The sequence below is a fragment of the Cucurbita pepo genome, chromosome 10 (assembly GCF_057944985.1).
Source record: "Cucurbita pepo subsp. pepo isolate OVF chromosome 10, ASM5794498v1, whole genome shotgun sequence".
Taxonomy (NCBI): domain Eukaryota; kingdom Viridiplantae; phylum Streptophyta; class Magnoliopsida; order Cucurbitales; family Cucurbitaceae; genus Cucurbita; species Cucurbita pepo.
The window spans coordinates 365,206-392,825 of NC_141807.1; the positions used below are offsets into that span (position 1 = coordinate 365,206).

The 27,620-nt window shown below is 36.9% G+C and overlaps 3 protein-coding genes across 6 annotated transcripts; 1 reads left to right on the plus strand and 2 right to left on the minus strand.

Annotated features, from left to right (window-relative positions):
* Positions 1-678: 678 nt before the first annotated feature.
* LOC111803587 (DNA-damage-repair/toleration protein 111) lies at positions 679-6,190 on the minus strand. The gene is made up of 3 exons (XM_023688066.2): positions 5,183-6,190; positions 1,161-1,594; positions 679-927 (listed from the first exon to the last, which is right to left on the minus strand). Exons 1-2 carry the CDS (start codon positions 6,002-6,004, stop codon positions 1,298-1,300), a joined length of 1,119 nt encoding a protein of 372 aa, XP_023543834.2. The 5' UTR covers positions 6,005-6,190; the 3' UTR covers positions 679-927; positions 1,161-1,297.
* A 1,131-nt stretch (positions 6,191-7,321) lies between these two features.
* LOC111803807 (SIT4 phosphatase-associated family protein) lies at positions 7,322-21,532 on the plus strand. Of its 2 annotated transcripts, XM_023688380.2 has the most exons (20): positions 7,322-7,409; positions 7,487-7,716; positions 10,105-10,208; positions 10,633-10,719; positions 10,811-10,886; positions 10,967-11,041; positions 11,187-11,240; positions 12,180-12,239; positions 12,623-12,739; positions 13,527-13,621; positions 13,703-13,905; positions 14,216-14,313; positions 16,535-16,635; positions 16,711-16,876; positions 17,296-17,418; positions 17,491-17,573; positions 18,669-18,810; positions 19,317-19,346; positions 19,894-19,964; positions 20,679-21,532. In XM_023688380.2, the coding sequence occupies exons 2-20, from the start codon at positions 7,678-7,680 to the stop codon at positions 21,277-21,279; spliced, it is 2,325 nt and encodes a 774-aa protein (XP_023544148.2). In that variant the 5' UTR covers positions 7,322-7,409; positions 7,487-7,677; the 3' UTR covers positions 21,280-21,532. The 2 variants fall into 2 exon arrangements, with proteins under 2 accessions (XP_023544148.2, XP_086983831.1); XM_087127705.1 differs by lacking the exon at positions 7,322-7,409 and having other exon boundaries at positions 7,416-7,716.
* A 701-nt stretch (positions 21,533-22,233) lies between these two features.
* Positions 22,234-27,423, minus strand: LOC111803808 (BTB/POZ domain-containing protein At1g30440). 3 transcript variants are annotated; one of them, XM_087127706.1, is made up of 6 exons: positions 27,038-27,422; positions 26,500-26,650; positions 26,308-26,373; positions 25,695-25,764; positions 23,519-24,748; positions 22,234-22,913 (listed from the first exon to the last, which is right to left on the minus strand). In XM_087127706.1, the coding sequence occupies exons 3-6, from the start codon at positions 26,364-26,366 to the stop codon at positions 22,353-22,355; spliced, it is 1,920 nt and encodes a 639-aa protein (XP_086983832.1). In that variant the 5' UTR covers positions 26,367-26,373; positions 26,500-26,650; positions 27,038-27,422; the 3' UTR covers positions 22,234-22,352. The 3 variants fall into 3 exon arrangements, with proteins under 3 accessions (XP_086983832.1, XP_086983833.1, XP_023544149.2); XM_087127707.1 differs by lacking the exon at positions 26,500-26,650 and having other exon boundaries at positions 27,038-27,423; XM_023688381.2 differs by having other exon boundaries at positions 26,500-27,422.
* Between the last annotated feature and the right edge of the window lie 197 nt (positions 27,424-27,620).

Sequence of the window (27,620 nt, forward strand, 5' to 3'; positions counted from 1 at the left end):
TGATGCTTGCTAAGGCTTCTAAAAATGACGCCAGGTTGTGAAGTTACAAATAGTTGAGCGGGTTAATGCAGAAGTGGCCTTTGGGTAAAGAGAGAAATTGAGTTAAAGTGTTGGGAAGGGAGTGGGAACTTCCGAAAGTATAGTTTGGTTGTATTCCAAGGACACCATTTTCAAGGGCAGCTTTCCCTTCAATAGCGCTCCCAGCGCGGCCCAGCCAGCCCCAAAGGGAAAGGCATTAATTAAAGTGCAAAGAAAGCATCAAAATTCAATAAAGAAGTGTGGTGGGGAGAGAGAGAATCTATGAATCTGAACTTTTGTAAACCCTAGGGGAGAGGGCTAGGGTTTGCAATCCATGTAGTTTTTCTCTGGAATTGCAGCTGTTTTAAGATTTTGTGTTGCAGCCGTTGTAAGATTTTGTTCGAGTTTAGGGAGGGAGACTAGACCTTATCATGCTGCTTAGAATCTATAATCCATAGGGTTTTTCAAATCAACCCCTTCCCCCATTAATTCACCATTGACTGGTCCAACCTATTTTAACAGATGTAATAATTACTGTGTTTGTTTCTTCATCTTCTTCTCAGTTCAGTAAAACAGGCTGTTTGATTTCCAGTTTTAAAAGGATTGAATTAATAAAGCAAGGAGTTAAGATGTCAGAAATTATCTCACTTCTATTCAAAATTTACCCCAACAAACCAGAAATATATAAATTTATACTGTAAAATATTTCTCAATCAACATAAGAACCAATCAAGAATTTCACCCATAATCCAACACATTAAGAAAGCTTGAAAGTTTAAGCACAAGATAAGTTCTGGTTTTTCATGTTTTAATAATTAAAAAACACAACGAGTCTCGACCTAAAATTACCGTAAAAGCCCAATGATAATCCGCTTGCAGCCCGAAAGAACGCCCAGGGTCATCGGTGTGCTGTACATGCAGCAAGTAGGGTTCTGTTAGTCTCTCAATTTTACTAATGAAATCAAATTACAATCTTAGTTGAAACTGTTCAGTCAAAACATAATTGAATCTGGAAGAAAGCAAATAAGATAAAATTGGCAAGCTTCTATTAAGAGACAGATGCATGCATAGAAGAAAAAAGTTCTATGACAGACAAATGAATTCATCGAAGGGGTTTATATTGGATGGTTAATGTGGCTTACCAAGTGCGCCATCATTCAGTCTGTCACAAGTAAAAAGAGAGATTCTCATAATGACTGCAAAGAAACTATTGAGTCCACAACATCACGTGCTTACAACAGGAAAGTTATAGCACAATCCAGTCCAATCCAATCGGAATTCATGTAAATCCAGGGATTTCTCCTGGCATTGGAGCTAATTCATTCTTACTGAACCTTTCCTCATCATAAAATGTAGCTTGAACCACTCTTCCCCCGAAGTAACGACCTCCAAGATCAACCAAAGCCTTAGTCGTTTCTTCTGATCTTTCAAACTTCACAAAAATTCGAACAGCCTCTTCCACTGGAAAATTGGGTTCTGTGATCTCAAATATCAGAACTCTTGTTACTGTCCCATACTTTGCACACTCGGATCCTACTTCCTCTTCTAGCTCATCATCTACCTCGCCGGGGCCCACCTTCAAGATAAAAATCACAAATTATATCCTTTAGACGTCTGAAGAAAAATGCAATCCTTTCTATAGTATAAATATAAAAAATGCTTCAATCATCAAGCTCAATCATTTAGATATCCTCAACGATTAAATTGTTCGCAGGCCTTACTGATACATGCTACACTCATGTATAGCATGTATAGATAGGCCTTGTGTATGAAGGATTAAACTTTTTTTTAAGATTAACCCACTAATCTAAATTGTTCAATGGCATTTTTCATGATATCAAGATTAACCCACTATAACCCTAAATTATTTAAAGACATTAAACCATAACCTAGATTCACAATTCGGAGGGAGGGAGGGAGGGAGAGGTTCAGCCATGTATAACAAGACTCTTAGATTAAGTAATAATTGGAAATATATATATATATTGTTTTTTCTTTTATATTTACAAGATCCGTCATTGATTTGTCAGGAAACTCCACATGCTATTTACAAATACTGGTCTTTCTCACGAATAAATATTCTCACATAAGATGTTCAAACGACCTCTATGATCAAATAAATAAGCTGTATTAAACTCGTATCCAAAAGGGAGGTTTACAAAATAGAACATAGAAAATAACATCTTTTGATAAACTTGAAATCAACTTATACTCCAGTAGTAGTACCCAGTTCCCCTTTACCAACCAACTTCATTAAAGCCCCTACAGTGTCAAACCCAAAACATTTGGTTACCAACCAAAATACATGTTTGCCACTGATACCAAAAGAAATTGTTTTGGCAATTATAGACCCTTCGATTATTACATACTAGCTTACGGGCAAAACTGAGGAGTGAGTCAATTGAAGAACGTAAAGACAGAGAGAAAAGAAAAAAAAAAAAAAAACCGTTCTTAGTTCATTACAGACGGAAGCATGGTTAGAACAAGAATTATGCAGTTCTAATAGATCCCAACTCTAAGCCCTAACCCCCTATTTCTTTGAACTAATCTATTCCTAATAATATTCAATTTCTTTGAGTTCATAATCCCTAAACAATGGCTTCGTAACATCAGCCTAGAGAGAAGTTCCTTCTAAGCTTCCCTGCTCAGAAATTGATAGGGTCACCACGAAGGGCGTTGAAAACAACCAAATTTCATTTCTAGTAGGAAACTTCCTATTTTCTTCCTTCTTCACGTCCATATTTGTTCATAACCAGCTTACTGCACATCTCATAACTTTCTTTAGCATATCTCCAGAGCTTCTCTGTAGTATTGCCTCACTTCTCTTCCTTAAGTTGCCCAATTCCAACCTTCCATCTTCTAGGGGCCAGTAGCAATATTCCAGTTAGCTAAACGGCTAAGAATTTCTCCCTCACTTCCCCCACAGGAAATTGTCAACTTTCTCCCCTTGGTTATGAACCCTCATCCCCTTCTCAAACCATTAACTCCAATGAGAGATAGAAAGAGATAAACCAACTGAAGAACTTTCCCTCAGTTTAAATAAAAGATGCTGAAGATCTCCTCCATCATAAACGCATAATTTTTTTTTTTCTTTTTAACAAGGAACTCATTTTTCATCAAGAAATTAAAAGAAAGGACAAAGTTCAGCGAAAAACTCCACAGGAAGTGGAAAGCCAGCAAGAAGCTAAACAGTGCATACTTGACGAAAGAATACGTCTCAAATCCTCCAATAACCAGGTGCATAAAACACATCTACATGGGCCACAACCAAAAGAGACAAGCCAAGAGAGAAATCTTAAACCTCTCTGAAGTGTTGAACTTTCAAAACTTGGTATCATGAGGGGAGGAGACCTTGCAATTGTTGCAAGTAAATGATGCAAAAATGAATTACAAGAAAAGTAACCAAGAGGATCTAGGAAGCAGATCAGATGCCCAAAATCCAAGGATTAAACTCACACCCTTGATAATAGATGGAAGAGGAGCCAAATCATTAGCAGCTCTATCATTGAAGAGAACCCAATGATGCATATTGGAGAGGAAAGACAGGCCAAAAAGACATCTTGAGTAAGCGGCACATTGTAGAGACAAGATAAATGCATTTGACGGGAAAAATTGACCTTCAAATATTAGTCCCATGCCAAAACTAACAAATTGAGGAAATGAGGTAAACCCATAAAAATGGCTTTCCATATATTTCAAGTAGCGTCATTAACTAATACTTTATATCCAACCAGTAAGATGACATTCGTCAACCTAATATAACAATGAATCAAATACAATAAAATCAGAAAACCAAATAGGGTATGACTTGATATTCATACAACCCCTAGAACATGCTATATAGACCTTCATCCTCCTCCCCACCCCCCTCACCTCCCTCGGGGTAGATTTTTAATCTCTGATATGGTATATAATAAACTTAAAACCTAAAATGATCTAGCAAAAGATGTAACATTGATGAAGGCATCTCTATGCAAAATCACATGAGTAAAGGTTTGTACGTTCTCTGCCTTTTAATTTGTTTCCAGATAGGCTAATAATCTATGATTTAATGTTTTTCCCTCTAAAATTTTCCAAACAAGAAGAACTCTATATGCAAATTGCAACCAAGGGTTTTTTAGTCCATATCTTATTCCTTCTGATTAGCACTCGGTAGTACAGGGAAAGAAAACTTTCGGATAACAACGATTTATAAAGAACTGGTTGAGCAGTTAGCTGATAAAAATTGCCAACTGGCGCTGACAGCGACAATACTATCTAACTAACAATCCTTTCGCCTTCGTAGTCTAACATGAAAACTGGATAAGCATACACCAATGGGCAAGCAGCTAAAGATACCAAGGTTAGGATTAGGAATCGAACTTTCATCACAATATGGACAATCAAACAAATTCTCAAGTGCATGCATTTTAATGATGGATTAACAGAAGAATCGCGTGCTAATAATGGAATTTGCAACTATTAGATGAACACGACTCTCCACAATGGTATGATATTGTCCACTTTGAGCATAAACTCTCATGCCTTTGCTTTGGGCTTCCCCAAAAGGCCTCATACCAATAGAGAGAGTATTCTTTGTTTATAAACCCATGATCATTCCCTAAATTAGCCGATGTGGGACTTTCATCATCCAACACCTCCCCTTAATCGAGGCTCGACTCCTTTGGAGTCTTAGTCATTTTTCACTGCCTTCGAGTAGGCCTGACTCCTTTTCTTTTGGAGTCCTTTGTTCGACATTTGAAGATTTACCAATCAATTGGCACGACTAAGTTTAGAGCATGACTCTGATACCATGTTAGATGAACACGACTCTCCACAATGGTATGATATTGTCTACTTTGAGCATAAGCTCTCGTGGCTTTGCTTTGGGCTTCCCAAAAGGCCTCATACCAATGGAGAGAGTATTCTTTGTTTATAACCCATGATCATTCCCTAAATTAGCCAATGTGTGACTTTCATCATCCAACAGCAACTATGAGAGAAGGATATGATCGGTTACGTTAAACCTGTCTAGATTGCTCCTATCTAACCAAGAATTTCTGAAGTTTAATAGAAATCTGACAAACGGGAAAGAACTACTAAAATTCTAATGCACCGAAAACAAACTCCGCTACCTAAAATTCATTTCAAATCATCAAAATGTCAGAATTCTACAACGTCGTACCATGTTTCTGAGCAGGAGAACCCGAGTAGGTTGTCCGTTGAAGTTGACACTCTTCACCTTCTTCTCTGATTTCGTATCATTAGCGTTCACGATTACTCCAGCACGCAGGTCTGTCTTTTTTGCCATCAGAGGGGTGGTGATGCCTTGTTCTTGCTTCCCGAGCCCTTGCCCCTCCTTCCACCCCATCTTAGCCATCATTCTTTGAGCCGCTGTCATCTGCCCACCAGCACCAACTCCCAACCCGCCAGTTTCCGACTTTCCAATGGTAAATCCATCTCCGCTACTTGGTGGCGATGGTGATCTTGGTATTGCCCCACTCTTCGCCGCGCGCCTTCTCCAAGCTTCCTCGCCTGAAATATTTATCCTAGAATCGGAATACTCTCTATCTCGCTCCTCTCGCTCCTTCTTCTCCCTCTCTTCCTCCTCTTGTCTACGTCTCTCGAGCTCCTTTCTCATCTCAGCCTCCTTGGCCTTCCTGTTCTTCTCCGCCCGATACTCCTCGTAGTCATTCGGCCTCGCTGGATCATACTCTTCTACAACCGAAGACGTCACGGCCACCAACGCCGGTTGCGTAATAGCCTCAGCCAGAATCGGCAGAGACTGCTCCACCGGCTCGGACACTGAAGCCTTCGAGTGCGCCAAGTTGGCAGCTTTGATTTTGCTTTGAGATCTGAGAACAGTCTGTGGCGCGAAAACGGACGATGGCTTGCGTAGAGTCGGTGGCGCCATTTTTGTGCTGCTCGACCAGACGGTAGAATTGGCGGGCTTATCTTCCTCCGCCGAAGAGGGCGGAGGGAGGTCTCCGTACAATCCACCCAGCATATCGTATGTGTAGCTTTGTCTTCCCTTCTTGGAATCTCTTAGAACATCCGAATTTTCAACATGGAAACAGAATCGAATAACAAGTTTTCCAGATGACGGTGGTCGGCAAATTCAGCGAGTACTCCGAAATTAGGGGTTTGGGTAACACTAAAAATTGAGGCACAAATTAATATTTTGGGTCGCCGAACTTCTTTAAATTCTCTATTTTATAGTTTATAATATCGAGCATATTTCAATTTTTATAAAATAAATAAATGTTCATGTATAAAGCAACCTCTATATCATTTAACGATGTATAATTCAATAAGATCCAATAATTTTAATTAATTACATGTTTAGCATGAGCCCTTTGAGTTTCATTTATTCAATTTATGTATCGAGTTTTTATCGTTATTTTTAAAAAATCTCAACCGCTCTTTTTTTTTTTGTACCTGCTTTTTAAAATGTCATAAATATCATAACTTTAACGCCTATTTAACGTCTTTTTTTTTTTCATGTTTATACGTTTTTCGTTTAATTGAAGTTTTACGTATTACACGTCTCCTTCTGCAGGAGAAACATATGTTAGTTTCTTTAGTTCGATTCATTAATTTTATAAGTAAATTAATACACACCCATACGTTTAACCGGTCAAATAAGTAAGACGTAGTTTGTGATATATGATTCTAGGTTAGAATCACAAATAGATCGAGTTAAGCATTATTTTTATAGTTAATTTCAATTTATTAAACTAATCAATAACCGACCTTCGATCTTTCTTGAACTTATATTCACCTGACGAGGAGATTTACTATATATTTTGAATTATGGCTCTAATAGTCGTCATATAAAATCAACCTGTATAATCAATTATTGGTAAACTTTAACTAACTATTAACGCTCGATGTGTTGACTTTCTCATCACACCAATTAATTAAAAATATTGAAAAATATACGAACGTTTAAATTTTCATCTTAAAATTAAGTTCGTATAAACATACTATTATGTCATCTTAGTCCAAAATTATTGGAAATTATCCACTTGTTCCTTGGCAATATCTGAGAGTTTGTTGGGCTCTGTGTGTATAAAGAAAGCAAGACATTTAATGCCAAAAATATCAACAAATTATTATGCTTTGCTCATTGTAGGGTAAATGGAAACATCAAAATCACTGTTTTTATTTTTTTTTTATTTTTTAATAAGCAAAGTATGGTTCATTATTTTTTTTGTTATAATTAAAAATAGATCGGGAATTAATTTAAAATTTATTATTATTATTTTTTTATAGAAACAAAAATTTAAATACAAATAAAGGAAAAATGTGAAAGTTTAATTAGTATAAAATGTGTACGGTCGACTAAAAACCGAAGGGAAAAGAAAAGCACATTTTTTTCATCAAATCCTATCACATTCCCACGATTTCAGGTTATTTTTTGTGCTTCTCCTCAATTCTCATCTTATTCTATGCTTGCTTTGCTCCTCCAACTCTCGTTTCGATCCAGCTCTGCTTCTTCGAATCCATGCACTTACAGATTCAACTTCTAGGGTTTCCTTGAGGCTACTCTGGATCATTGTTTTTTGTGTGGTCTACGTGTTTTCTTGAGCGTTCTCGCCCGGAGGATCGTCCAGGCGGTTCGATTTCTGGGTTTGCAGATCTGAGTTTTGCTTGGCAATCTTTTCCCCTCAATTCACCATGTTTTGGCGCATGGCAGGATTGTCCACAGCGTCTCCTGTGAGTCTCTTTTTTGTTTTATCATCCTCCTTCCTTTTTGTTTGACTGTAGCATTTGCTGTACTGTGGATTGTGTACTGCGAATTGTTTCAATTTCATTTCCTTTCGTGGTAGAAGATGTTTATCGATAATATTCTAGATTTTACGCGCGGTTCAATGAGGATCATGGGGAGGAAATTGAAGTTCGATTACGTGGATTTGATTTAATAGCTCAATCCATCAAATTTGCAATGTGTGGTCTTCAACCTCGCTGTTTGCCTTCTTGTTCAACTTCATTATCGTCCACTTGATCCGGTCTTACCCTCCCCCGTCAGTTCATTTTTTTTTTTTCATGCTTTCGGCTCCTGGTGGGACGTAGGAGTGGTGTAACTTATTATAATCCTTTTGATTTTGTTATCTTTGGAATTTATAATTGATGAAGTCAGAATTACATTTTCAAGGCATAAAGGATTGTTTGCGAATTTCACAGTTGGTAGGAGTGTAATTTGTCATATTCCTTTTTTTTTTTTTTTTTTTTTTTTTTTTTTTTTTTTGTAATAAATGACCGTGAAGAAGAAAGTATTATGCACCTGTAATCCCATTGGAAACACTTGAAAGTATCCAATAAATCCTCCATAGCACCATACTCCATGTGAGAGGGCGCCAAAGGAAAAGTCAATTAACCTTTTCTTCGTTTCTGTTCACATGTTTCAGCAGCTAAGAAAAAGACGGTTGTTATTTATTTATTTATTTATTTATGAAGTCGATTACTCAACCTACCAGAAAGAAGCAACCACTTGAGCACTTGAGAAGTGGAAAATTCTATTGGGTTATTGTTGAATAAAATTATAAACCAAAAACATATCTATTGTTTCAAGGTAATTCCGAATCTGAACCTCAACATTGAGGCAAACACCAAATCTCTCAAGGAAGAAGGGTTGACCAAACAAAGAAAGAAGGAAAGATGAGAAAAACCCTCCAAAGGGCTAGGACACCATAAACGAAAGTTCCTTCTCCCAGAAGAGCACTGAAACGCCCCCAACAAAGAAAAAAGAGCAACGATATTCCCGTTTCTCTTTCAGACAATGAACGACAAAACCCAAAGTGGGGGACTAGCTGAGCCAAAACGTCAGGCACCAAAAGTTTTTTCATCGTAGACAAATGTTATAAATGAGGAAAAACAAAGCAGAAGGGGCTGTCCTCCAACCACCTATCATCCTAGAAAAATATACCCTCCCATCCCCAACCAACCAACAAATGAATTGATACATGAAAGGAAACTCTCCTGCAATGCCTCTCCAAGGAGACTTGGAAGGTGCCTTTAGTCCCATTTAATGTTTTGCCAAAGTGGACCAAATTTACTCACAATAATGTTATGCCACAATGAATCAGATTTATGGTGAAAACGCCAGACCCATTTAGTTTTTGAACCCTCTTCAACAAGACCATTTGGAAATCCAAAATCCTGAAAAAAAAGTCAAAAGTTTTCCTATGAATTGTAGCTCATGGGAAATCGAGTACTTGTGCAGCTTACAAGTTGCAAAGGAGGATGCCTGAAGCTTGTTATGTGTTTCCTCGCTTGTACCATCTTGCAGACAAAAGGTTGCATTTTGTGGCTTTGTCCTTCTCTCCCTAGATCCCTTGGTCATTGTCATTTTTCATTTTCTATTTATTTGAGGTTCAACTGCCCTTTGATGGATAGGAAAGTTGTTTATGTAGCGACCTTGCTTTTGTTGATAGGTGACTCTTTGGTAAGTCTGGGGAGAAAGGGTATTGGCTTTTGGTCCCCTCGATCTTCGAGAGGTTCTATTCTATTTCATTTTTCCATGTGCTATGTATCCCTTCTCCTCCCTCCGGAACTTCTGCATCTCTCTTTGGAATGTAAGGATTCCCAAAAAGGTCAAATTCTTTGCGTGACAGAGTTTTCATGAGAACGTTAACCTCTTGGATCATTTTCAGAAGCATTATTTCTTTATGTTGGATTCGCAATGGTGCTCTTTGTGTCATCAAGCATTGAGAGATTTGGATTATATTTTGGGTAACTGAAGTTCATTTTGGCGGTTTGGGGTTGTTGATGGGACTTCTTTGGGATTCATTGGGTTGGTAACAAACAATGCTCCTAGACTGCGGAAATGAAGAATGGTGCTCTTTGCTGTGTTTTGGGGGCTTTGGCTTGGGGAGGAATAGTAGGATTTTTAGAGGATTGGAGAGATCCACTGGTGAGGTTTAAAATATTTTTCATTTGAATACCTCGTGTGAGGTTTCAGAGAATTTAGAATCCAGTAATACAAGGACACTTTTATATTGCATTCTCCAAGTTCAACGAATAGAAAGATGACAGTGGTCCAGCTTTACTTGAGTTTTAATGAAAATGTGTGTTTCTTACTCATTTCATTTTCTTTTGTTGCAGGTGGAGACAATTTTGGATAAGGAAAATTTTACATTAGAGGAGCTTCTAGATGAGGATGAAATAATTCAGGAATGCAAAGCACTTAATAGTCGACTTATTAACTTGTAATGTTCCTTCTGATTTTTATTTATGATCTTTTTTTTCCTCCTATTTTCTGGTCTATACTTGGCATATCTTTTCTTTTGGTTGATAGGCTGCTAACACATGCAGAGAAATTAATTTATGGGATCATGTAACACTGATTATATTTGACTTTGATAGTACTTGCTGTACTAGTCATCAGTAGCATTGTAATTTCCATCCATTCTACTAGTTCTTATTTGCTGATATACTGTTAGTCAGTCTTTTAAATTTGTACAACATTGGTTAAGCTAACTGACTCGCAGCAGCTAGCTTATATAATAAATATTAACCTTAATGGATTGGCAGATAAAAAAAACTGGAATGGATAAATACGAGAACTTTACTAAGAAGGTATATCATATTACGTAAATTGATGAGTGTTGTGCCTGCCTTCTTGCCTTACAGCTTGAGAAAAAGAACACAGATTGAACAGCTCATCAGATATATTGTCGAAGAAGCTCCTGAAGAGGCTGAGAAGAAACGAAGTTTTAAGTAATTTTTGGTTGCATATTCCAGATGTCATTCCTTGTGCCTTCTCTCTCTCTAATTTTAAATTTGGTTATTCTTATATATTCTTGCCCAGGTTTCCTTTTATCGCTTGTGAGATTTTTACTTGTGAAGTTGATATAATTCTCAAAGCATTGGTGGAGGATGAAGAGGTGGAGAACTTGCTTTCTTTACCCTATTAAATTATAAATGATAGATCAATAACAGATTTCCTTGATGTGGTTGTTTGCAGTTGATGAACTTGTTGTTTTCCTTCCTAGAACCCAAGCCTTCTCATAGCACACTATTGGCTGGCTACTTCAGCAAGGTATCACTTTCATAATATTTTAGTTCTAAATTATCTTCTGCATATGTGGTTAGCCTTCCCCTTGTTTCAACTTTCAACAACTTTCTATGTCTTACTCGTTAAAGATTTTTGGAACATCTGTTATGTGAACTTACTTCCTTGCCAGGTTGTCATATGCTTGTTGTTGCGGAAGACAATTTCTTTTATGCAATATGTTCAAGTAAGTTTGTATGTCATTTTCGTTAAATTTTCCTTGTCTGTTTTTAAAGAATTTGGATGTTTAAGACATTCTCAATTTCACTTGGCCTTCTACATTTTATGCATGACGGAAGTATGGTGTGAAACAACATGGTTTGCCAGGTTGTATTTGACCTGTTTGATATCACATAGTCTATAGATAATAGAAGGAAGAAGGGTCTGAGTAGACAATGCTCCTGTTTATAAGTTAAGCCTAGAGATATGTATATATATATATATATATATTTTTAACAAGAAACAACTTCTCGTTGATATAATGAAAAGGATTAAAAGTTCAAGGGATACAAACTTCTAAAAGGAGTGAAAAAGAAGAAATAAAAATAACAAATTCAACCATTAGCAAGAACTTTCATAGACTTAACAAAACACACTTTCATAAAAAATGACTATATTATTGAACTTTGCTTCCACTTTGAGAAACTTGAAAAAAAACTGGGGAGGCTGCCATGGCTTTTACTTTGTACTTCTCAGAAATGGCGGAGTAAGCACCATTGACCTCTTCTTTAGATTGGAGAAGAATCTCTATTTTTTTTTAAAGATATTCTACTCTATAAAGACCCATTTTACGGCAAATCAATTCCATCTCCCCCATCAAGTTGTGCAATCCAAGCTAAAGGGAGGTTTTAAGTTTTAGATTAGGGGAGAAGAAGGTCATGAGCTAAGTCTCCATTGAATGAGAAGTTGAAGTTGTTTCTTGTAAAAAAAAACACTTTTTATGTGTGTGTTTGCCCTTCTCTTTTAAGTCATGTGAAAAGCTTCTATTTCTTACCTTTTTAGTTCTTGTCCATTTAAGTAATATATCTTTCTATTTTAGTTCTTATTGAATCATTTCTCTTCTGAAAAAGATTTACATATACAACCGTTTTAATGCTGATGATCTACTTCGTACACGGATTTCCAGGCACATCAAGCAATTGTAAAGAAGCTAGTTGACCTGATAGGAATTACGTCCATCATGGAGGTTGGTTGTTGGCCACTTTTCTTTATTGCATCTGGTATTTTAACTCTTTCACTACAATAGTGGTTTATGTTGGATGCAAGACGGTATCTGAATTAGTGTTTTTGTACTCTAGTGGTTACTTCTACTCTTTAATGTTTTTTTTTTTAATTAATTAATTTTTATATTCTTATTATTACTTTTAAATTACATGGTCGGACCAACATCTTTGGGGCATTAGTTTCTATGTGCCTTTTATACCTCTTAATTCTTATGGTATACATAGTTATCAAGTATTATAATTTCAGACTATGGCCATCACCCCTCCTTAATATGATAACCGTTGGGTTTTGCATCTTTACTGACTGTACATTGTGAAGCTCATAGGAACGATTCTTTCTGGACAGGTCTTGATAAGGCTTCTTGGTGCTGATGAACATCTGTATTCAAGCTACACAGAATCAATGAAGTGGATTGAAGAGACTGATGTGCTGGAGATGATAGTGGAAAAGTTCAGTTCTTCAGTAAGTAGCTTCTTGAGGAAGTTATCCCTCCCACAAGAATGTTTACTTGCCTTTTCATTTAGTAGTGGGGACTCTTTTTTCTTAGCAAATTCACATAACTTTTCAGCTTTCGCTGCAATCCCCTTTCCTTCAGCTGGCCAGTTTTTACTGGGTCCTTATTAAAGCTTTTAGGAAAGAATAGCATCCCCAAGACTCTCACATTTTTCCTTTGGACCCCTGCTTTTGGTGGTATCTATACTCCTGATAAGAGTCCAATGGTGACTTCTCATTCTCAAATAATGGTTAAAAGTGTATATTAGTAGAATCGTTCTTTTCTTTTCATTTAGCATCCAAATAAAGAATTTAAACCATATACATTTCAAATATTTCTCGTTTCATACAAGAATAGAAGTCTATGATAATTTCTAGTATTTCAAATCAAATCGTTTAAAGTAGTTTACAATAATCTCGACCCTAAATGGGAGGTTAGAAATTATGTTTCTCATGCAGAAAGAACTTCTCCTTGCAGATCACCTAAAATACTTCATTTCTTTTGCTCCTTTGTCAATTATGTGCAGCTTATTCAAAATAAAACAAGGTTTTTGCCTTTTCCTTTGTATGTGACAAATTTGAAACAGAAGGAAGCTCCTTTTTGTTTTGGAGATCTTTTGTTTGTTCGTTTTTTTTTTTTTCCTTTTTTGATATTTGCTTGATGATTTTTTTTTTTTCAGCGGTATGATTTTATAGACTTAGTTGAAAAACCTGTGGATTAGTCATAAGAGAATCTTTAATGTGATCATTCTTCCAGGATTCTTCAGAAGTTCATTCTAATGCAGCAGAAACGCTTTGTGCTGTTACTCGATTTGCTCCTCCTGGTCTCTTGGCTAAAATTTCCAGTCCAAGGTAGTGTTTTCCATTCTCATTTTTTAATATACCTACATTTTGTCATTGGTCGTCTAATAATGGTTCTCTTTTTCAAATCAGTTTTGTAGGAAGATTGTTTTGCCATGCCTTGGAAGATTCACGACCAACATCTGTTTTAATAAATTCGTTATCAGTGTGCATATCCTTGTTAGATCCTAGGAGGCTGACTGTTGGAACAGCTTATTCATACAACCGCCAAATAACTCATGGATCTACAGTTTCAGCAACTATGGAGACTGTAGAAGGCATGTTGGAGAGTTTAGGTATTGTATTGGCCATTGGGTCTTGTTAAGTAGATGATATTTTACTTCTTAAGCCTCATTAATCAAAGGTATTAATAGCCATCATATGAATCATCCAATTTGATAACTTGTACTTTACTTGCTGGCTCTTCATAGTCGAATAAATTTCCTACTTTATGATATTTGGACCTTTTGTTTTCCCGATAAACTAGATTTCATTCAGAGTACTGAAATGTACAAAATGTTGAAGACAGAATATGTAATCTTGATTGCTTGTGCTATTTAACTTTTACGGGAGATGTTGAAAACTGTGCTGGTCTCAATTGTTCAGGTAGGTTGCTCAAGCTTTTGGATGTTTCTTCATCAGAGAAAGTTTTGGTTACTACATACGGAAAGTTGCAGCCACCTCTTGGGAAACATCGCCTGAAGGTATCTTTCATTTGGTTTTAAGCAATGTTTTAAAAAGCTATTGAGCCTTACATTGTGAGGCTCACATCAAGATAAGGCTCTAAATTTTAGCCTCGAGACTTACGCCTCCAATGAATCATTAGAGGCTTAAGAGCTTTGTGAGAACACATTGAGGCTTAAAATTTCTACGGCTCGACTAATGGTTAGAAAAATAATAGTTACTTGCCACCTTCTTAAAAAATATAAAGGTTTGAGTTGATGACAATTTAAACTATTACTAATTTTACTATTGTGGTTTTAAAAATATTGAAGACACAAATTTATAATATAAAGCAATTCTATTAATGATTATAATAGTGATATTAAAGATACCATTTTAGATTTTTTGTTTGAGTGAAAATTGCGGGGTGAATTTTTTTATGCTTGTACTTGTGTATGACCTATGTTTACCGATACATGATCATACCAATTTAGGATTTGTAAAATATTTTAATTAAATGTGAGGCTTACGCATCATGCTGCCTCGAAGCTTACGACTTGTCTCTTCAAGAGGAAAACCCTCACGATCGCCTTAAGCCTTTAAAACATTGGGTTTAAGTGCAATTTGACCAAGGACCCAAACTGGGTTTGGACCTCCTCAATTGTTCTTGATGATCTGGCCCAGCCTATCTTTTTTTAAAGAGTTGACTCGACTCCTGCCTAGACCCCCTTTTGTTCCTTTGACCGGGCCCATACTTGATTTGCGTGCCTCTATTTCGACCCAACCCACATACACTTTCCCGATTTCTTTCAAGATTTTTTTTTCTTCATCTAAGAAATTCCCATTGGAAGAATTTCAATGGCCCTTCCACTATGATTAGCTGTTGGTGGTCGATTGATTGTTTTGTCATCCGCCAGTGATCTTTATTTTTTTTAAAAGTCAAGGACATGTTTTTTTGGAGGTATAGAACTGATGTAGTAGGATTAGTGATTAATCTTGCATAATTCCATGGTTAATCCTTTTTTGTTTCCTATTTGGATTTTAGTTCTTAGTTTGCTTAAAATTCTGTTAAATAGAGAATCCAACTCATGTATTCATTAACTTTCATTTGAATAAAGATACTTGATTTGATTCTCGGAGAAAGCGCTTCTTAGTCACTCTTAGGCTTCACCAGTATTAGACTCAAAAGAGAAATTGAAACAAATTCACGCTAGAAAAAATAGGCCTATTTAGTAAGTTTACCTTCCTCACAATTGCTCTTGACATAGAGCACTTCCTCCATTAACATTAAGTCCCGTCTAAATTCTAAGGCTTGTAATATGTGTGAAATGTCTCTTGAAAGACTCCTCTGCCTAGAAAAGGAAGATATTGTTGTTGGAAAACTTAAATGAGAAATACGAACACCTTTCCTAATTTTAAAGCCCTCAATCAACACTTTTTTTCCATCCCTCTCATCAGTAAGCATTGTAGGATGCATGCCACAATGATGAAAAGTATGGTTGAAAGCATCCCACCCTGTTTTATTCTCCTCATGACATAATTCTTTTACCTTGGTCTGTCTTTAATCAAAATGGGGCATTCCTAATCCACGTTTCCCACTTGCATGTAAAACAACTTTTTTTTTCTCCTACAAAACCTTGATTGAAAACTCCCAACTCAGATAAGTGTTTTTGTATCCTTTGAGGAATAATCTCTCTTTTCATCTTTTCAATGAAATTTTTTATCTCTTGTTCAAAAAAAGAAAAAGAAAGAAGCGCAAGTGTTTTCAAAGTCGATCTTAATTCTTACTAAAGATGTCTGCTCCCTTCTTGGACCAGTATTCTTCTAAAGCCTCATTTGGAAGAAGTGGTGCTTGGAAGAACTGGTTTAATCCTTTCAGCAAGGTCGTAGTTGTGATCATATGATGTTGTTATGGATATACACTTTAAATCATGAGGCTAAGTGCTGTGTTAATTGCTAAATACTTTTGATTTTTTTTTTTTTTCTTTTTTAGAAAACATTATGCTGAAAAAATTATGCGTCTTCCAATAGGGTATTAGAAATATTGAAGAGATTTGGGATACTTTGGTTTTTATTTTGTCTTCTTGGAGTTCTTTTTCCACGTTCTGCAAGTATTCTCTTTTAACCATTTGGCCAATTCATTGGTCAGGTTTTTTGTAACCTGTGATTCTCTGGGTTCCTTGTATATTTTACTATTCATTAAATGTATTGTTTCTTATTTAGAAAAGTTTCCTTGATTGTTCCTTGAGATTGTTTTTTCAGATTGTAGAGTTCATATCAGTCTTACTCACGGTGGGTAGCAAAGCTGCAGAGGAGTTGATTCACCTTGGAGCAATCAAACTTATTTTGGATTTGTTCTTTGAGTAAGTTTCTGTATTTCTACTATAACTTGAATGTCTATGAGATCCACCGTGACATTTGCTTCTCTATGACAATAGGTACCCATTCAATAACTTTCTGCATCATCATGTAGAGAATATTGTAGTGTCATGTTTAGAAAGCAAGAATTCTTCACTTGTAGAGCATCTTCTTCATGATTGTAATCTTGTGGGGAAGATACTGAACGCAGAAAAACATTTCACTTTGCCAGTTGATGTAAATAAGGTAAATGCTCAATTTCTAGTTAGGTTTGATCTTTCAGAATTTATTTACAATCTATACAAAAAATTATGATACCTAGAAAAGCTAAAGGATTGAGAAAAAGCTTGGGACCACCATTGTTTTTAATGTTTTCATATGGAGTTCCTTCTCGAAGGCTTTTCATAGTTTGTAATACTTTCATGTTCTAAGTTTGTTCTTCCCAATTTAGTTGGTCTCTTCCATTTATATCCTTCTATGATTACTGCCTATTAGAATGAGTTTCTATAAATTCATGGGAAGATTTTTTTACACTCCATCATCCCTAGTGGAATTCTTTGTTTCCTATAAACAGAGTCATGATACATTGTCTTACTAAGACACTATTCTTTATTCGTTGCTCTTGAATGTCTATCTGTTTCTCATTTTTCCAACATGTTCTTCAGCCAGCAGTTCCTGCAGAAGGTAGATCACCACCTAGGATAGGAAATATTGGTCACTTAACACACATATCCAACAAACTTGTTCAACTAGCAAACAGCAGTAGTGAGATTCAATCTCATTTGCAGGTCAGTTCTATTTTTTGAAATCTTAGTGACATCATTACAATCCTTAAATTTTCCCATGTTTCTCTTCAACAGGAGAACACTGAATGGAATGACTGGCAAACAAATGTCCTTTTGAAGCGTAATGCATTGGAAAATGTCTACCAGTGGGCGTGTGGGTATGTATTTCCTTTGCTATTTTTCACTTCTTTTTATTACAAGTACCAGCAGTCAGCATAACATCTAGATCACAACTGTCTCCATCTTAAGGCTATCCAACCGAAAAAATCTGCAAAGACATTGGGGAAGAACATTTTTAGTTTTCCATGATGTTGTGCTACATTAAGTATTATGGTCCTTGAATGACTGAAATGATTATGATATACAAACTATTACTATGTTCTCGTCTGATATTAATGAAATATGTTTGAATAGACTCATTGATCTGTTGGAATTAATGGAATCCTTGTGGTGTGAAATGACTGAATCAACTATAATATATGATCAAGCATTATCTAAACTTATATTTTTATTGGTATTTGCCTGAAAAAGATGGATCAGGGACATTAATACATCCAGGTACTCGGGAAGACCATGTTTTTGTTTAGGAACTTGATGTTGACAATTACTTTGTCTGATTTTTTAAGAAGCTTACCTTTATTGGTTATGATAGTCAGCCCTTGAAGAATGAAAAGTTTCTAAAAAGGGCCAGTAGATTGTGTTTTCGCCATGTTTTGTATAGTATTAGCTTTCCAATTTGCAGAGGGGTTTCTATTGCCTAAGCTTTCTCAAGTTCTTTGGGTTAGCCTAAGCTTGATCTCATTATTTTGATTTGGAAGGCAGTTATTAATTTATTTGGTTTTTTTTACTTCCATCTTTTTTCCCCCCCTCTTTAGGAGTCTATATCTGTGAGCATTCTTTTTCATTTATTCAATGAAAACTTTACGGTTAAAAGGAAAAAATCAATACAAGAAACCTTTATTAAAACCTTAATTTGTTATTGTTTTAAATTATTTTAAAAATATTTTTGTTTTAATCAATCAACACGAGAAGTGGCACTATGACATGGTTCAACGTTATTGTTATATTGTATATATTTTCACTCAAATCTTATGTTGGATGGGTTTTTGTCTCACCATTCAGTTGATATCTGTGCACTTGAATTCTTCTCTTGCTCGAGCTACTGTCATTATGACGTTGGGTTATATTTGTTGTGCGTTTAACATTTAACTTTCTAGCATATCTTCTGAAAATGAAATGATTATTTTCTATAGGCGCCCAACAGCACTGCAGGATCGAACTAGGGATAGTGATGATGATGATTACCAAGACAGAGACTATGATGTTGCAGCTCTAGCTAATAATTTGAGTCAGGCTTTTCGATATGGCATTTACAGCAATGATGATATGGACGAGGTACTGAAGTATTTTGTATTACCCTTGTCTGCACCTTTAATATGATAGTTCCTTGAGCAAGGACTGATATGGAGAGGATCTTGAAGTGTATTCTAACTTCTAACTTGCAAGAATAAGTAGGTTATGAGCTTCCTCACATGTATTGTTCTTTGTCTGCCACTTTCATTTCCTCTGGAGCAAAACTGATAAGTAAAAATGAAAGGAACACTGACAAATATAATAAAATATCATTAGAGAAGTTTGAGGATGATGAACAAATGCTCTTTTTCAGATACTCCACATTTTTCCTGTTGAAGTATATGAGAGAAATATTAGTTCGTGATTCCTTGGGTGAAGTTAGTTGCTTGTTTACATGAGGAGGTTCTGTATCCTCTAATGAAAAAAAAAAAGAAAAAAAAAAAAAAAGATTTTTGCTTGTACTTGAACCATGCAAATCTCAGATTAAATGGGCTTTAATATATTCTTGATTATATCTCTTGTTCACCAATTATTTTTTTACTTTTCAGGCTCATGGCTCACTTGAACGTGATGATGAGGTATGATGACAGTAATTCACCTTTACTTTTTGAATGGGAAGGCTAAATCTTCTGAATGAACTTGCATGAATGCATTTTGAGCCGTGTTTATCCTTTTTAAAAAAAAATTATTGTGTTTATATTTTTTTTTTCCTTCCAATCAGAATTGCTTGCTTCATACTGCGTTGTTTCATTGTTTGTGAAAGATGATAGCGAATGACTATTAGGTTCTTGTCATGTCATGATAAGCTGGTGGAATGCTTTGATAAAATAAGCCGTATGTATTGGTTGCTAGGCATGGTTTTGGTGTCACACTATGACTATCTTAGGTTTCAGTTTCTGCAAGTAAATTACAATTGCCTATTATATATGTGCGCAAAGATGAGTGGATATGATATTTGAATGTCCTCATAGACTTTGAGGGGGTTTATACTTCACCATACAAGGGATTAGATATTTCCAAATATTTCCTTTGGGTTGGCTAATGTTAATATTTTGCTTTTGGGATGGTCTTGTAGGAAATTGTCTTTAGAATGTAGAAGTGTTTCCTGATGTAGAGCTTTTGCAGGATGTTTATTTCGATGATGAATCTGCAGAAGTTGTTATATCCTCTCTGCGTCTAGGCGATGACCAGGAAAGGTAGGTAAATCCAATCCCTTTAATGATTTTTATTTTCTAACAAATGGTTACCGAGAATCTAGAACTATTGTGTTACATTTGAGGAGAATCTAGAACTATTGTGTTACATTTGAGAAAATGAGGTGATTTCCATAGTAAGATGTGTAATGTGATGGTAACCAATTCTTCTACGGATGCATTTATTAAAAATGAGCAAGTGGTTGATATTTGTTCTAGGGAAAAATAAACATTAAAAAATTAAAGAAGAAGAGTGAGAGGTAGACGGTCGGGTTTAAGTGATGGAGAAAAGGAAAGGGTTGGAGAACGTAGGCGGACATTAATGGTGGAAATGGAAAAAAAAACTGTATGTGAAAACACTTGGGGATTGATATTTTTGGTGGTTGAGGTCAGCGCAAGAATCAGCGCAAGAATCTTTCTTGATTAGAATTTTATCCTCGTTTTAATATTTTCTCCTTCAAAATAATGTCTACTCATTTTACTTATTTATTTTGTATAACATGGTCTTTCTTTTATTTTTCCTGCAATTATATTCTAGGCATTTGGTATATTATTAAATGAGGTTGGTCAATCTAATCAAGTTAAGTCGAGCTTTTTTTTTCTTTCTTTTTTCTGTAGTGACATCTGTCTATGCCCTGAATATCATCCCCCCCCCCCCCCCCCCCCCCCCCACCTCTCATCAGTCAATTAATTAAGATGCTTTTCTGTTGTATTCAGTGGCTCTCTCTTTACGAATTCAAATTGGCTTGCTTTTGAGAATGATTTAATTGAAAATGATCGTACAACTGGCTTGCTTGATTCTCCTACCCCGGGTATTAAAGAGACTGGAGAAGTCGTCAAGGATGGTGGTGATGATTTTGTTGGTGAAGATGGTGATTTGAATGACACTGCAGCACCTTCTCCAGATTCACAAGGGACATCAGATAACTCACGCAATGTAACAAGCAGTTCAAAAGAAATTGTAGCCAACGAGACTGACAAGCCGCCTGAATGGGTCGAATGGAGGGAGACCTCAAACGATGAAGGTTCATCTTTAACACTTCCTAATGGGGAAGCTGCAGTAGTTTCAGAGGTTACTGAACCAGATGCCGCAGAACCCTCTCTATCCGCTGATGCATCGACTGGTGAAGCAGCTGTAGTTGGACAAGGAGCAGCACCAACCAGTGATCATGATAAACTGGATTCTTCTGATCTCTCGAAATCCGGGGAAAACATCAATATAAAATCAAAATCTACCACTAGTGAGGAAACAGTCAATGATGCAGAAGCCAGTGATATAGCAATGGGCGACAAGATCCCAAAGGAAGCTGGGAACTAGTTCAAAAGAAACGCTGACTGATATGTTCAACGTTGATCCTGTGGGTAGATGAACCCTTAGGCATGTTTTGCTGGGTAGGGTACTGTATTCTTAGATCCTTGTGTACATCAATCAATGGGGCAAGGTGAAGGTATAATAGGTTGATTATTCTTTCTCACCCTCGGTAGAAAAGTTGAGGTCGTCTTATGTTTGGCAGAAGGTTCTGATGTCAGATATTTTTTTGCGAGTAATTGAATAGTACTTTAGTTGTTAATGGGCGCCGCCAAGGTTTATCTTAATTCTCCTGTCTGCAAAACTTTATCTCTGCTTATGGAACACTATTGTGCAGAATATTGATGATTGTGGGATTAAATTCGAGTACGTGCTGAACAAATCGGAAAAGTATCGCACAAGAGCCCAGCATGTGTGGTTGAATCTGGGTATTCCTCACCTTTTGTTTATGCATACTTTTAGTGTGATGACAGCATATCATCAAATACACGTGTACGGCTATTATCTTCCCACATAGGATACTTCTTCTTCTTCTTCTTCTTTTTTTTTTATTTTAATAATGTTTAACTAGTGGGGTGACCCTTCTCGAAGACATATATCTGAGTAAGTTGAGTTATAGATAAATTGATAAGACATTTCTTTTTAAAATTTTTGGTTCGGTTCTATTGGCTTAAAGATGTTGACAGATATCTGTAGGTTGACATTTTTACGGGCAACACAAGTTTTCAGTTTTATCACAGAAAATCAACAAATTATCGCTAATATAAATATAATATAAACAATAAAATTTACTTAAAAAATCTCTAATTGATTTTATATTTTATATTTTTGTACTAAAAGTAGTATATTCAGAAGAGATGCATTTTTGAAGGTGCTTTGGAACTAAATAGGAACAAACAACATAGAGATTTGTGTTTCCCCTTATAAAATGGTAGGGGGGAAGCAATGGATAATATAAAGAAATGCAAGAAAGGGGCAAGCAATGGAACTCTTCTTTAGAAACTAGAATCAGCAACATCAGTAGCAGTTAAGGACATTGTGAGTGAAACAAATAAAGCAAAGTGGTGAAAAGGTCTTTCTATCTACTCATTTGAAATTGCATCAATACTCTTGTTCTGCTTTCCCATGCTGTTCTTCACTTTTTCTCCTTTCCTATTCCCACTATATTGCTGCTTACTCACTGAACCCTCTTGAGCACTGCACATTTGAGACTTCAACTTGAACCCAAACTTCTTCGACACGCTTCCCCACGCACTCGAACCCTTCGTTCGTCCCAACTTCTCGATCTCTTGCTTCATGTTTGAGCATTCCTTCTCGAGCTCAGACACTCTCATCCTCATGTTATCCATCCCCACCTTCAAAACCTGATTCTCCCTAACAGCAGATGTTCCCCAACCTCCTTCATTGGATCCAACAACCCCACTTCTCAACTGTCTGGATCCATCAAGATTGTCTGAAACCAAAAAACAGCCAGCAATTGAGGTCCTGAGCTGAAGCTGCTCAAAAAAGAGTACTTGAACAATGATTCTAAGGGGCAGTCTCTCGTTCTGTGCAGCATGGGTACAAGCTTCTAAAGAAAGCTTCTGGCAGTCCATCAACCGACATAGCTGTTCTCGGTCGGATTCTCCCAGCCATGGGTGTGACTGCAGATTAACAACATTCGAAAAAATTAGCATACATTAACAATCCATAGCCAAATTTTAAGCTTATTCCTGCTTCAGTGCATAAAATTAAAACAAGTTACAGCGGTCAGGTTCTTTTTTAGTCAGAAATTAACAACTAGTAACTTGCTCATGAACAATGAAGAAACAGGTGTGGTACCAGAGAGTAGGAACATAACCAAACCTCAAGCTTAAGTACTCAATTTTTGTTCTTGGGATATTTGACATAGAGATCAAAGAAGGAATTTTCAAGGGGTTGAGATTTGAGATATGATTTCTTTAATGGTAATTTGGGATTTCCCTTTCGGGTTTCCTTCAAGTTTTCACACCCTCATAAAGAATATTTCATTCTCCTTCCCAATCGATGTGGGATCTCACACGAACACTTGACAACAATTAACATTTTAAGCTGATTCGGATAAGAAAAAAGAGCCAAGTAAATCAAGAAGCATACAACATCAGGCAACATTAAAAATTTGACCAAAAAATTTCTTCCAAATGATGCAGCCAACCAAGTTAGACATCAATATGACTAGCAACTGTATAGAGTAATATGCAGTTCAACTGCTAATATAAGGAATCCATACCTTCAGATATATATCTATAGCACGATAAAGGCCATCGTCCAAAGGTCTAGCGTAATCAGGAACTGCAGCAGCAAGAGCTTGAAACTTAGGAAGCTTCAAATTAACATCGGGAGCTACTTCTGCAAGGTATCCATCTATCAGTTTAGCGACCATGGTAATTGGTGGCAAAGAGGGTGACCCTATCAGTTGTTCATCATCAATAGAACATGGAGAGGCATCTCCCTCATTGAATTGATCCACTGCTAGGAAGTGCTCAAGAATCCTTTGTATACAATCAACATTGTAAAGAGTCTCCATGGAGTAGGAGAAATTGGGCATCAAAAGATCTTCTAAAGTGGCTTGATCGAGCTGCATCCCGACCCTTTTCTCTAAATTCGAGATACACGAGGGATTAACTCGAAGAATCATGGATGTACGCAATAAACCAAAAAGAAACTTAGTTGGAACTAGGCTCTTCTGCATTGGAAGCATCCTATCAATTTCTTCTAGTAAAAGTTTTTGTTCCTCCTCTGAGGGTGGCGTCCCCAAAGCCACCGGTGCCAGCCGACTACTAGCTTCACTAGGACCTTGACGTCGATTTAGACCAGGAATGTACCTTTTAGCATAGGAAGTGACAGACCCTGCAATAATTTCCTGTTTGATACCACGTGATTCCATGACAGAAATTAACCTTGTGTAGAGAGGCAAGCTCAAGGTCGCTGCATCCTCATACCACCAATCTAGACTTGAATTTTTCGGCCTCGCTCCGGTACTTATGCCATTCCACAAAACACTGCCACCAGGACTTTGCATGGGTCCTCCGTGCTCTATAATTGGCCACCCGAATAAACTTGGGTCAGTGCACGCCTTAATAGCTAGTGACTCGATACACCTTCTAGTAATTTGGAGCTCATCTGTATGGAAGAGAACATCATCACAGGTCTGTAGTGCCATCAGAGAGTCCTTCCAGCTTTTGAGGACAACTTGATTCAGGAAGGCCTCAGTCTGATAAATGAGATTACCCTCCCCATACTCCTCAGTCATTTCTAGACGCTCAGCGGCATATCGGAGGTAGACAACATTTGAGGCTGTAAGTTCAAGTTTCACTCCGTAGCAAAACTTGGCGACCAGTTCAAATGTTTTAGCACCCCCCGGAATGTCGGGAATAGTTATTACACCTCCTTCCTCCTGTTCTTCAGGTGCTTCAGCAATCATTCTTTCCATAACCCCACTTCTGGATAGCAGAGGGAACTGCAGTCATGAAAAGTAAAGAATTTTAATGAATGAAGCATATGCATAATATATACTTTTCTAATAAGCAAGGCTATCTTCTAACATTACAATCCTTTATAATCAGAAAACTTGTGAAATATTCATAAACTGAGGCAGCAGCTCAAAGATAACAGGTTTAAAACTATAACTCGGTATTCAAAGATGTCAGCCACTAAGCCAAGTCCTTGAGGTTAACTATGAGATCCCACATCGGTTGGAGAGGGGAACGAAACATTCTTGATAAGAGTGTGGAAACATTCTTGATAAGAGTGTGGAAACATTCTTGTTAAGATTGTGGAAACCTCTCCCTAATAGACATGTTTGAAAAACCGTGAGGTTGACGGTGATACGTAACGGGCCATAGCGGACAATATCTGCTAGCAGTGGTCTTGGCTGTTACAAATGGTATCAGAGTCAAACATCGGGCAGTGTGTCAGCGAGGACGTTGGTCCCCAAGAGGGGTGGATTGTGAGATCAAGCATCAGTTAGAGAGGGGAACGAAACATTCTTGATAAGGGTGTGAAAGCCTCTCCTTAGTAGACGTGTTTTAAAACCATGAGACTGAGGGCGATACAAAACAGACCAAAGCAAACAATATCTACTAGCGGTGGTCTTGGGCTGTTACATTAACTCCCCTATCATGTATAGATATTTTGTTCTAGAACTATGCTTGTACTAAGGTAGTAATCGAGGATATAAGTCGAGCAGTCAATCCTTGAACCTAAATGCCTAAGAGGTCAGGACATTAGTATCTTACAACCTTCATAACCTATAACATTTTAGGTTGGGAAAACTGTTCCACTTCAATGACAACAATTAATATTTACATAACTTGTCCCAAACAGCTACAAACATAAGGGGAGGGAGGATTCTCCAAGATTCTTCTTTAGAATTATTTTTAAAAAAATAGAATGACTCAAATTACCTTGTGTAGATGGAATGACATCTCTCCAACTTCAACAATAACATCACTAGGCAATCCACTAGTGCAGAACCTGCAGCCATTAACAAAAAGCATAAGTCAAGTACGAAGGTTTCCCCTTATTCATTATGCTCCCGACGAGTTCTGTATTAGCGAAGTCGACGGGTGCCAGATTCAGATACGACCCTAAAACAAGCCTATATTTCTTGAATTTAAACTTTTCATCTTAGCTATGAACAATGAAGGAACAAATCCCAGAACAACCGACATGTACAGGCATAGTTGGTGAATCCTAAGAGAAACTATCAAAAGTTTGTTAAATTTTTCTAGAGCAGGTTGGTGCGAGTTGAAAGCACCTAATTATATCACTACCTACTTCATTGAGATAGATGAAGAGAACCGTAGAAACCTTCTTTAGGGTATGAAAACCTTTTTTTGTAAGGGTGCGGAAACCTTTTCCTAGTAGGCGCGTTTTAAAAACTTTGAGGAAAAGTCCAAAGAGGACAATATCTACTCGTGGTGTACCTGGGCCGTTACAATAACTCTCTACAAGTTACAGAACCAATATCTGATGCAGGAAAGAAATGTAAAGAGTTTAAAATTTCAGGGTCCATACCAGGCTTGTCCTTGCCTCTGGAAAGCATCAGTTTTGGATCCTAGCTTCACACAAGCCATATTTCCACTGAAAAAAAAGGAGAAAGAAACATGAATGCAAGGGCATCAAAACACTACCTAGCTAAACTTCGAAAGTACCCATCAAGCAACACAGAACCTCCTGAACAGAGGCCATAAAAAGCCCCCACATTACCTTGGTAGCTACTGTAAAAGGCTTGTATTAGCTGAAACTGAAGCAACCCCCGGCCCAGTTTCTCGTTAAGATTGATATCAGCAGAGAACCTTAGAAAAACCCAAAGCTCAAATTTCCAAAACCAGCGGCAATGCAGTTCGTTGACTGGTTTCTGGGTATTGTTTTAAACTTGTAAAACACTGTCAAACTTCAAGAAGAAACGGCTACAATCTATCAATATAGAGAAAAAAATGGGCAAATCCTTTTACAAATTGAGCCCTGAGTTCACTAGAACAGAACCTCCAGCCACCAACATCACCAAAATACACCAACACCCAGAAAACATGAACACCCAGAACCTCAAAAACAGATTTAAGCAAATCAGGACAGAAAATTAGTTCAACCCCCTCAAGTTTAGACCTAAACCCAACCAGATGTTCGAAGAAGAAGAAGAAATTTATGGTTTCTTCTTTCTTCCAGCCTCTGAAACTCACCTAGAAGATTCCAGAATCCAAACGCCAACGAGGAAGAAAGGACCAAAACAAAAAACCACTCATACCAGTGATTAAAGAAAAGGGCAGGAGGAAGGAGTCCCTCGTTGCGTTACGACTAAGAGTAATGCTGAAAGCAATGTCCACGCGAGACCCATTTGCCATAAAGCCAGCCTGAGCCAAGCGGGGGTTGAGAGATATTGAAATTGAAGAAACCAACGCTGGTTTACAATTAATGGCAGCTCTGAGAGAAAGAGACCATTTTCCAGATGCACATGTGGGGACCTTTGCCTTGAAACACACTCATTACTTTCTAGTATTTTGTTCCTTAAGCATCTTTAAACATGGCCCCAACAGTAACGCAGTTGACCCAGATCATAATCTGGATTAAATGAAGAACAATTCCTCAGTTTACTCACAAATTTAGAAGCTTGGAAGTAACAGCTATCCGTTTCTTTTTTTTTTTCTTTGATGGTAGCTATCCGTTTTTGTCCAGCTAGGCCATGTGGATACATAATTTTGGCCTCTTTTGGAGGATTATATATATATATACAAACATATTTTACTGTTAATGTTAAAGAATTCAGCGAAACTTACAAAGCAAATACTAATTGATTAATAGGGTTTTCATTACCTCATTGCCTCATCGCC